Consider the following 10,836-nt stretch of genomic DNA (forward strand, 5'->3'; position numbering starts at 1 on the left):
GGCAGTGTGATTTCTGTGAGCTTCGGGGAAGACTGGGATTAATGAGTCAGACCCTGTCCCAAAAGAAAAGGAAAAAAAAAAAAAAAAAAGAAGAAGTTCAGAGGATCTGACCCTGTCTCCCTGCTTAACAGTTCTCAGCACTGACCTAACAGACGTTCTGCCTCACAGAAAGGAAGGAAACAGCATTTGTGTTTCAGGAAGGAGAAAAGAGTGAGACAATTCTGCAGTAAGTTGCAGGGGAATTTCAACAGAGACGCTTGGACTTTAGTAGCCAAGGTAAAATTAGTAGGACTAGCGGAGGTGGGGAAGGAAGTGGCTAATGTTGAGTAACTAGGGAGTTTCTTGTTCTTACAGTCCAGCATGGCAGGGGGGTTATATGTCCAGCGGGAAGCCGGGCTGCCCCCAAGGAAGGCTGGAGGCCAAGCTGGGCCAAGAAAGGCCTGCTCTTTATGTGAGCTGGGCAGTGTTTACTGAAGACAAGTGTGAAAACCGGAACCCTCAGGTGAGCACGTCGTGTGAGTGTGTGTTTGTGAGTGTGTGTTATATGTGTGTGTGCTGTGTATTGTTCTGTTTTCTCAGTCCTCTCGTTTCCCACGTAGTTGCAATCAGAAAACCTGAGGTCAGGAGAATAGCGGTACATGCCTGAGGCCTGAGAGTCATTGAGAGTTAAGGCCATCCTGAGTCACATAACAAGACAGCATCAAAGAGTGAAACAAAGAAAAAGTAAGGCTCTTGTGCAGACGGGCAAGGACAAGGACTCTTGGCTGGTCAGGAACTGGGGAGTATAGAGTGAAGGCGGCCAGGGTTGTGGGGAGCATTCCTCACATGTTGACAAGGCCTGAAGTTTGCAGAAACAAAACTAACCCGTTTCCAGAAGAGATATTTGCTAAGAATGTAGAAGTCTGGCTGGGCGTGGTGGCGCCCACCTTTAATCCCAGCACTCAGGAGGCAAAGGCAGGCAGATTGCTGTGAGTTCGAGGCCAGCCTGGTCTACAAAGCAAGTAGAGGACAGCCAGGGATATACGCAGAGAGACCCTGTCTCAAAAAGCCAAAACAAACAAACAAACAATAAACAAAAAAACCCAAAACAAACAAACCAGAAAAAAAAAAGAATTTACAAGTCTGAGAATGTGGGAGGAAGGGCAAGAGAACCTAAGAAGATAAGTAGGGACTCTGAGACGAAGCCATGTGTTAGTGACTTTCCAGAGCCGTGAATTAAAGTGAGCTGTAGGGACAGAGCAGGTGCAAGGAGGGGACAGAGCTGTGCAGAGAAGGCAAACGGAGGGCCGAGTTTTCATACCATCTCCCTCTCCCTCTCCTCTCCCTTCAGTCTCCATCATGTGGAACAGCTCCGATGCCAACTTCTCCTGCTACCACGAGTCCGTGCTGGGCTATCGTTACTTTGCAGTGATCTGGGGCGTGGTGGTAGCCGTGACAGGCACCGTGGGCAACGTGCTCACTCTGCTGGCCTTGGCCATCCGTCCCAAGCTCAGAACCCGCTTCAACCTGCTCATCGCCAACCTTACCCTGGCCGATCTACTCTACTGCACACTCCTGCAGCCCTTCTCCGTGGACACATACCTCCACCTCCACTGGCGGACCGGCGCCATCTTCTGCAGAGTATTCGGGCTCCTCCTCTTTACTTCCAACTCTGTCTCCATTCTCACCCTCTGTCTCATTGCTCTCGGACGCTACCTCCTCATCGCCCACCCTAAGCTCTTTCCCCAGGTTTTCAGTGCCAAGGGGATCGTGTTGGCACTGGTGGGCAGCTGGGTGGTGGGGGTGGCCAGCTTTGCCCCTCTCTGGAATGTTTTTGTCTTGGTGCCAGTGGTGTGCACCTGCAGCTTTGACCGCATTCGAGGCCGGCCTTACACCACCGTCCTCATGGGCGTCTACTTTGTGCTTGGGCTGAGCAGTGTGGGAGTCTTCTATTGCCTCATCCACCGCCAAGTGAAGCGTGCGGCTAGAGCGCTAGACCAATATCGGCTGCAACAGGCCACCTTCCGCTCTCACCAGGTGGCTGGGACACACGAAGCCATGCCTGGCCACTTCCAGGAGCTAGACAGCGGCCTTGCCTCGAGAGGGCCCAGCGAGCAGGGGGTCTCATCTGAGCCAGTCAGTGCTGCGACCACACAGACCCTGGAAGGCGACTCTTCAGAAGCCACCCACCAGGATGCTGGAAAGGCAGCTCCGCAGATGGCAGAGAGAGGCCTTCCAGAAGTTCATCGCAGGGCTGGGGAAGCTGCAGGAGTGCGCAGACCCCCGGATGCCCCATCGGACTTCGGGAAGGTGACGCGCATGTGCTTCGCGGTGTTCCTCTGCTTTGCCCTGAGCTACATCCCCTTCCTGCTGCTCAACATTCTGGACGCCAGGGCCCGCGCCCCCCGCGTCGTGCACATGGTAGCTGCCAACCTCACCTGGCTCAACAGCTGCATCAATCCGGTGCTCTACGCGGCCATGAACCGCCAGTTTCGCCACGCTTACGGTTCCATCCTGAAACGCGGGCCACAGAGTTTCCGTCGGTTCCGTTAGAGCTGGTAGGCCATTCATCAGGCCAGGGCAAACATTCGGAACCAGAGTAGCCTGCAGAGATCCGCAGACGTCCCACAGACAGTGGTGTGGAGGCACACTGCTTCCCTATTCAGGGATCAACGTGTCAGCCCTGCATGACCCAAGGAGTGTGTTGGTTATTAATAAACACACCGGACTCTCCCCACTCCGCAAGTGCGTACATGCGTGTGTGTATGTGTGTGTGTGTGCGCGCGTGCGCGCCCCCCCCCCCCCCCCCCCCCCCGCAAGCAAGAGTGTGTTGCCTTCGCATCTCTTTCCATCTAAATTTTTGCAACAGTGTTTCTCACTGAACCTGGAGCTTGGGAATTTTGGCTATATCGACTATCCAACAAACTCCAGGGACCCTCCTGACAAGGTCTTTCCAGTGCTGGGATTACAGGCATGCACCTCCATCACCAATATTTGCATATGTGCTGCAGGTCCAAATACAGAGTCTCCATGTTTGCTTAGTAAACACTTCAAAGCCCACCTCCCTGGCCCCACATTGCATGCTTTTACATTTTATTTATTTATTTATTTATTTATTTTTATGTACATTGGTGTTTGGTTGCATATATGTCTGTGTAAGGGTGTCAGATCTTGGAGTTACAGACAGTTGTGAGCTGCCATGTGGGTGCTGGGAATTGAACTCGGGTACTTTGGAAGAGCAGTCAGTGCCCTTAACTGCTGATCCATCTCTCCAGGCCCACATTGCATGCTTTTAATGCCCAGAAGTGGTTACGTGTGAAAGAAGGTTCTAGGCTGGGTCAGAACTGGAACCGAGTGGTTGAGGCTTTGGGGTGACCTGTGTCAGAGCCACGCAGAAAGCAGTTGTCTAGGGATAGACACAGCCTGTGACTGACAGGGTTCCAAGTTACAGGACACATGTACTCTTAGAGAGAATTAGCTTTCCCTCCTCTTTTTATTTTTTCTTTGAGACAATCTTGCTGTGTAGCCCAAGTTGTGCTCAAACTGAGATGTCTTGCAGCGACAGCCACAGCCTGGTTACAGGTGTGTGCCTTTTTCCTTAATAAAGGCCCCTTCCTGCTCGCTCGCCACTGCTGCCAGAATCCACCACCCAGGCCAGGGCGGTTATTTAACTCTGCGGGTTATACCTGCAGTACGTCCCACCCTCTGTGCCCAATGCAAGGGGACAGACAAGATGGAGACTGTGCTCTGGGGAAAGGGAACCGAGCTCAGCGTGCGGCAGCTGTACATGAAGGCTCTCTTCCTCCGCTCTCCTGTGCCGGCTGAAGAAAGCCAGGCCGCGATGGTAGAGGCCCTGCTTTCCCCATCATTCTCTAACTACTGTCTGAAAGCAAATGTCCACCAGGTGGCGCTGGTTCTCTGTGCTTCCTTTTTTACCTTCAGTTGACTATTGAAAATGCCAGCAGCTGGGCAGAGCGGTGATATTGCTGTAATCCCAGAACTCCGAGTTCGAAGCCAGCACCCTGTCTCCGGGGGGTGGGGAGGGGGGGGCGGAGGGGGGGGAGAAAAAGAAAGCATGTGCCAGCAAGATCCCTGACCAGGGGTGGAAGCTCAGAATTTACACACACACACCACACACACACACATACACATACACACATACACAAACACACTACACTACAACACACCACACACACCACACACACACACCACACACACACACCACACACACACACACCACACACACACACCACACACACACACCACATACACACACATACCCACTACACACACACATACACACATACACAAACATACACACACCATAACACCACACACACACACACACACACCCCAAGTTTAGCTAGAAAAATGAGGAATTAGGGACAAGGGAGAATTTTTTGTTTTGTGGGGTTTTTGTTTGTTTTGTTTTATTTTGCTTTTTATTTTTTTTTCAAGACAGGGTTTCTCTGTGTAGCCTTGGTTGTCCTGGACTTGCTTTGTAGACCAGGCTGGTTTTGAACTCAGAGATCTGCCTGCCTCTGCCTCCCGAGTGCTGGGGTTACAGGCGTGCGCCCCTGTGCACCCTGCTTAAGGTTTTGTTATTTGATAAAGGGTCCCAGCATGTAACCAAACTGCGTGAAGCTCATGATCCTCAGATCACTGGAGTGCAAACTTCCAGGCACGTACTCCTTGCCGAAGCCGTTATTTTTCTTTTATTTCATTTGCAGCAGGCTGTCACTATGTAGCTGAAGCTGGTCTTGAACCCCTGGCCCTCTCACCCCAGGCTCCAGACGATGTGGATTTGGTGCATGCGCCACCATGCTTAGCAAGTGGAGCCTCTGTCCTTATCTACGGTGGGGCAGGAGAGGGCACCGTGAGACTCGGCAGAGGACAAGATGCCCTACTGCATGTAGCCCCATACTATCTGCAAATGCCCAGTTAGAGAAAACAGAATCTTGAAGAATTGAAATAAGAATAGACAGACATACACACACACACACAGGGAGAGAGACAGAGACAGACACACACACACACACACACACACACACACACACACACGGAGAGAGACAGAGACAGAGACACACACACACAGGGAGAGAGACAGAGACACACACACAGGGAGAGAGAGACAGAGACAGAGACACACACACAGGGAGAGAGAGACAGAGACAGAGACACAGAGAGAGACAGACAGAGGCTGTCAGGGTCGTGAATCTGGGCCACTAACCCAGAGCCTGAGTTTCTAGGGGTTCACCACAGCCCACAAACAAAAGCAAGCTGAGGCTACAGAGACAGGGTGGAGCCAGGCCAGGTGGAGACACTGCTGAGGCAGCCTGGGACTGTGCAGCTGAGGCCGAGGACCTGAGTGACCTCGGGCAGCTTCAAGTTTCATGATCTGTAGAAAGCAAGAGTGGAGGACAGTCTGTGTAGTGCTAAATTTTGCAAAGATATTTCTTGTAAGCATAAAACTCCTGTGATGATTTATATAATTTCTTACAGATGGGAAAACAAACACCAACAGGCTAATTTGTTCAAAGTCAAAGGCCCACTAAGTGATAAACTGTGGTTTGAGTGCAAAGTCTAACCAGAGCTGCTGCCAGCATTAAGGACTAAGGACTACACAGCAGCTGCCTCGCTGACGCTTGACCACGTGATCTGTGATCGGGCAAACCCTGAAAGTCCTTCCTGCTGAATTGTTCCGAGACTCTGAGGGTTGACAGTTCTCTGTAGGAGGTTCGCCTTTCACATTCCTCGAGGGCAGCTGAAAAGCTTCCTCCGAGCATAAGGGAAAAACGAAAAGCGTTGCAGTTAGACACCACAGTAGCTTCTTAATCCCCAGTTGCTGGGGGGGAAAAATGACTCAGAGGACACGGGACTCCCCAAGGCCAAAGGACAGAAATTAACAAGGAGGCTGGTGTCTCACCCTTCGGGGGCCCCTCTGCATTCTTCCCCATTCCTAACTTCTTTTTTCTTTTCTTTTTTTGCTTATTTGTTTGTTATTGGTTTTTTTCGTTTGTTTGTTTGTTTGTTTTCTGTCCTGGACTCGCTTTTCAGAACAGGCTGGCCTCGAACTCAACAGCGATTCACCTGCCTCTGCCTCCCTGGCTGCCGGGATGACAGGCGACGCCGCCGCACCCGCTGCGCCCTCCGCGCCTAATTTCCGTGAAGGCTGAGTTGGGTTCTGCGGGTTCCCTATTGGGGCGCGCGTGCCCGGATGGGAAGTCAGCGCCTGTACCCCCACCTCTGCCTCTGCCGGGCTCCGGCGCGGGCCCTGGCCCTGGCCTCTCTTTGTCCCTCTCCATCTGGGCTCCTCTCGAGCCGGCGGCAGCGTCTCCCGCCCGCGCCCCCCGCGGCCCCCGCGGCCCCGCCCGCCCGCTCTCGCTCGCGCGCACACACTCTCTCTCTTTCCCTGTCTCTCGCAGACAGATTTATGGTCAGCCCAGAGCCTCTCATTGGCCGAGCGCTGACAGCATTTGATTTAACGCCTCATCTCATTGGCCGATCTTGACAGGCCGATTTACGAGGCGCGTTGCCATTGGTCCAGGCGTCCTCGGGCCCTGATTTACAGCTCTGTGGGCGCGGTGGGGGTAGGGTGGGGGCGACGGGGGGGGGGGGGGAGAGGGGGAGTCGAGGCCGCGCGCCCCTCCCCCGAGCGCCGAGGCCGCGCGTGCCCGCCGCGCGTGCCCGCCGCGCCGCATCGGGAGCGGCTCCGCGAGTGACGGGCTGAGACCCGCTGGAGACCCGCGGGCCCGGGGGCCGGCGGCGCGCAGCCCGTGCGAGCTCTGCCGCCGCGTTAGTTACGCGGGACCCCCCCTCCCCACCCCACCCCACCCCACCCCCGCTGAGATTTACGAGTTCAGGCTCAGCCTTCAAGAATTAGGAATATTTATGCTTCTTTGAGAGTGAGGTTTGGAGGGTGATAAATAAGGGGCCGCTGGGGTGCGGTGGGAGCTCCGATTTCGGACGCGGCCACTTTCCCAAGAACCCCACCAGCGGCTCTCCACCTCTCCATCTCGTCTGGAGAAAGAGGGAGCTCCGGGGCTGTGGGTGGTGGGCTTCAGACACCAGCCAGAGAGCTGTAATGGCACGGCCCTTGAGAGCCCACTGCGGTGCCCGCAGAGTTTTGCAGCAGAAAGGATGGAAGGCAGATCAGGGAGGAATTTTGTGAGGTTCCTGTCGTTTTTAGAGACCCTGGAGGGCAGTTAGCCTTTCTGCAGAGGGCCGGGAGAAGTCTGCTTTTCCTGAGCCTCTAAGCTCAGTGGCTGAGAAACGAATCGGGGAGAGGAGCCAGCAAACTCAAGCATGTTTCTCGGGCTTTGACATCTCCCTCACTGAGAAGGGATTTGAGATCTCCCATCGAGCCCAGAGCCCGGGTCCTTGGGAAAGGAGGCTAGGAATGCGGCGCTCAGTACACTCTCCTAGGAGCCTCTGTTCCCAACCTGTCCACCCCCACTGCTAGCCGAGAATTAAAAACACTCCTTGCCCTGGGCCGCCAGGAAATGAGGGAGGGAAGAAGGGTATGCCTAAGGACCCACATGCCTTCTCCAGTCCTCAACCCCTGGCCAGCAGCGTCTTTGGTCTAAGTTTGGGGGTGGGGTAGCAGACAGAGTTAGGGGCCGTGACAGAAGGGAGGTCTACAGAGACCGGGAAGCCCCCATCCATGCCCTTGGTGACACTGGCCTCAGCAAGGACGGCCACAGGACACACATGCACAGGCACCAGCTTGCTGCCCCTCCCCCCACAACCTCCTCCCAGTGAGAGGAGAGAACCAAGAAGGGTCTAGACTGGCCCTTTAAGAGCCGCTTAGGGTCAGAAAGCCTGGCCTACATAGAGAGGAAGGAGCTGATGTCAGAAGACGGATGGGCAGCGAGATGGGGATTGATGCTAATGGGGGAGTTAAAGCTAAGTACCCAGACACTCAGAGGGCAAAACTGCAGATCTGTCTTCCTTATGCTCACCTCCCCCCAACACCAAGGCTGTAAATCTGCCTCCTCAATCAGGGAAGGGGGAGTAAGGAGGAAAAAAAAAAAAGACAGGATCTCCTCTCCCTTTTCCTGACCCCCCCCCCCATTTCTTTTGTTTTCTCCCAATCCATTACCCTTCCCAGTAAAATTTCCAACTTCCAGCACTTCCTTGGATATTGAGACAATGGTTGTTCTCTGCAGAGCAGTCGGAGAGCAGACCCCCGAGTTTTCCATCAGCCCTGGGTAGGAATGGGTTGGGTGAACTGAGGTGAGGGCCCAGGGGCTCAGCCACCTTGCCCATGCTTGGAGTTCACTGTAGTGTCTGCCCTTCCCTGGAAACAGTAAGGTAAGGCAGTAACCAGAGCATTGGATGCCAGACGCAACAAGGTTTTGGATGTGCCTCCAAAGGCAGCTGGGGGCGTTTCAGTGTCCACCCACAGAAGACACAGAGTCTGGTTTCTCAGAACACCCTGGATTGTTCCAGCACACATCCTGTCTGTTGGGCAGACAATCTCAGGCCATCTGGGCCTGCTTCAAAGGCTGCTTTCCTGCCCCTTGAGTGGCATCACCTCAGGAGGGAAACTGCCTCACCACCGGAGTAGGGCCTAGTGACCAGTCTTGCTGCTGTATCTTCAGGTGGAGCATGCCTCCCGTCCCTTCTTGCATGACAGGCTTGCCCTGGGAGGCCCCTCTCTATATCAGAGAGTGGTTGTCGTCTGTACCACATCTGGCAGCCTCTTCCCCCATCTTCCTACCCCAGAAACAACTGGAGGCCTGGTTGCCTCGGTTTCCAGTCATAAGAGAATGACCCTGTGACATGGGTCTCATCTGTTCCCCTCTCAAGTTTTCCTTTAGAGGCAAAAAAAAGGGGGGGGGGGAATGCCTCAGGGGCATCTTCTCTGTTTTCAGAGAAGAGAGCTCCAGTTTGAGTAAGAACACAGGGGGTCATGGGCAGGAGCCAGGCGAGCTCAGCCTTCCAGCTTCCTGCATCAGGCCCAGTGTCCCCTCCCATCCCAGGGAGCTCAGTCCTTGCCCTCAGCCCTGATCTCTGGCTTCGTCTCTACACTGGTGATAAATCCTGTCTTTGTCTCTCCTCTGACCCAGGCCCCAAGCAGGCTGAGGGTCAGAGTCTGGGGGGAGGGGTTGCTGCAGAGAAGGGGGACATAGAAGAAGAGTTGGGGGGCGGAGAAGGGCAGGAGCAGCTGGTGGGCAGTGAGGGGGTGGGGCTTCGGGTTACTCTGTGCACCGCGCACCCCCCCCCAACATTCCAGCAGGCTGTATTCCAACTGAGAAAGCTAGGGTTTCTGAGACGTGGAAATGCCCTCAAAATGGTCCCTGGAGCATGGAGAACGCTGCGACATGTTGTGAGGTGCCTCAAAGGAGGCTGCTAAAACGACAATATTGTGGACATCCTCCTTTTCAGCACCTCAAACCCCTACATACATGTGTCTTGTACACATATGCACACACACGATTTATGACCTGTCAGCATAAAGCAGCCCGGGAGAGCTCGCCTGCCCCCTCCCCAGCAGCCTTTTCTTGCTGGGTTTTTCCTGTCTCCTCCTCCACTCTTTTTCTGTGCTTTAGCCCTGCATGCTGCTTTCTTTGTATAGGTTTCCCTCCCAGCTTGTCACTTTCACTTACCTCTTTCCACCCCTGCCTTCTGTGCCTCCATTGCTTCTCTTCCTTTTTAGGCCCCTCCTCCCTTCCCTTACTTCTCTGGACCCTCCATGTGTCCAGTCATGAACCCTGTGGCAGCCCAGCAGAGACCCTTGGGTACCAGGTTACAAGGATGGATGGGAGGAAAACAGGCTCTACATGGGTCCTTGCTTTGGTGGGATTCCAGTGGGTTCCGCTATGGCCAGGAAGTAGAGGACAGGGTGGCTGAGGTGTGAGCAGAGAGAAATGCCACTAAAGGAGAATTGCAAGCACCTAGGGAGACCCAGGAGGACATAGGGAGAGGACGCTGAGGAGGACCAAGGGCTTGGGGCCCTGGAGTGTTTGGGACTGAAGAGTTATCTGAAACACACATCCAGAAACAAGGCCTGGAGACCCAGCCAGAGATGTGAAACTACGTGTTCACGACACAGCCCCAACTATGGTGTCTGGTCTGCTTCTCAGAGGACCCCTGCCTAGTCCTGGAGTGCTGGTCAGTGTTCTGGGTCTGTTAGCCTCCTCCACTCCAGCCCTGCTGAGAATGACATCAGCTCTGGCTGCCACTGCCCTCGGTCCTCCCACTGATTTCTCTCCTAGGGGTGCAGCAGGGGCACCATCTTTCACCCACCCATTGCTTCTTCAGTCAGAGAAGGAGCCAGCACTCACCCAGCCCAGGGCCTAGCAGTCCAGGTGGGAGGAGGCTGCCGGGCCTTGGTGGGAAAAGAGGGAGCACGGGGCACCAGGGGGGGGGGGAGAAAGAGAGAGAGAGAGAGAGAGAGAGAGAGAGAGAGAGAGAGAGAGAGAGAGAGAGAGAGAGAGGGAGCTGCCTGAAGGGGCAGTTGAGGAAGAGACTGCAGCAGTAAATCACTCTGTGGGGGGGCTCCCTCTGTCTGAGCTCAGTGGGGTGGGGGCAGCATGGGGGACCGCCACATCTGGCAGGCAGGTGTCTGGCACTGTTCAGGCTACAGTCTCTTTCCCAGCCAAAGGGGAAGAAGGGAGGAGGGCCTCCTAATCCCCTGGGGAAGAGGGAAAGGTTCACAAACAAGAGCGGGAGGCAAACCAGACAGTCCAAGCTCCTGCTGTGCCTTTTAGTCAGTGCTAAGGATAGGGTTTGCAGAGTCCCAAATGAAAGTTGCTGGCCAGAAGACTGGGTAGGCAAGGGGCGCCAACCTTTCAGTCCTGGTGGGAGACAGAAGGCTGGAGAAACAAGCAGAGAGCTACATTCTCTGTGCTG

At 54.5% G+C, this 10,836-nt stretch overlaps 1 protein-coding gene across 1 annotated transcript; it reads left to right on the forward strand.

The window, feature by feature from the left end:
- Positions 1–209: 209 nt before the first annotated feature.
- GPR84 (G protein-coupled receptor 84) lies at positions 210–2,731 on the forward strand. Its single transcript, XM_084749087.1, has 2 exons — positions 210–502; positions 1,331–2,731. Exon 2 carries the CDS (start codon positions 1,339–1,341, stop codon positions 2,530–2,532), a length of 1,194 nt encoding a protein of 397 aa, XP_084605213.1. The 5' UTR covers positions 210–502; positions 1,331–1,338; the 3' UTR covers positions 2,533–2,731.
- The last annotated feature ends 8,105 nt before the right edge of the window (positions 2,732–10,836 follow it).

This window comes from Acomys minous (assembly GCF_964271855.1).
Source record: "Acomys minous genome assembly, chromosome: 12".
In the NCBI taxonomy this organism is placed as follows: Eukaryota; Metazoa; Chordata; class Mammalia; order Rodentia; family Muridae; genus Acomys; species Acomys minous.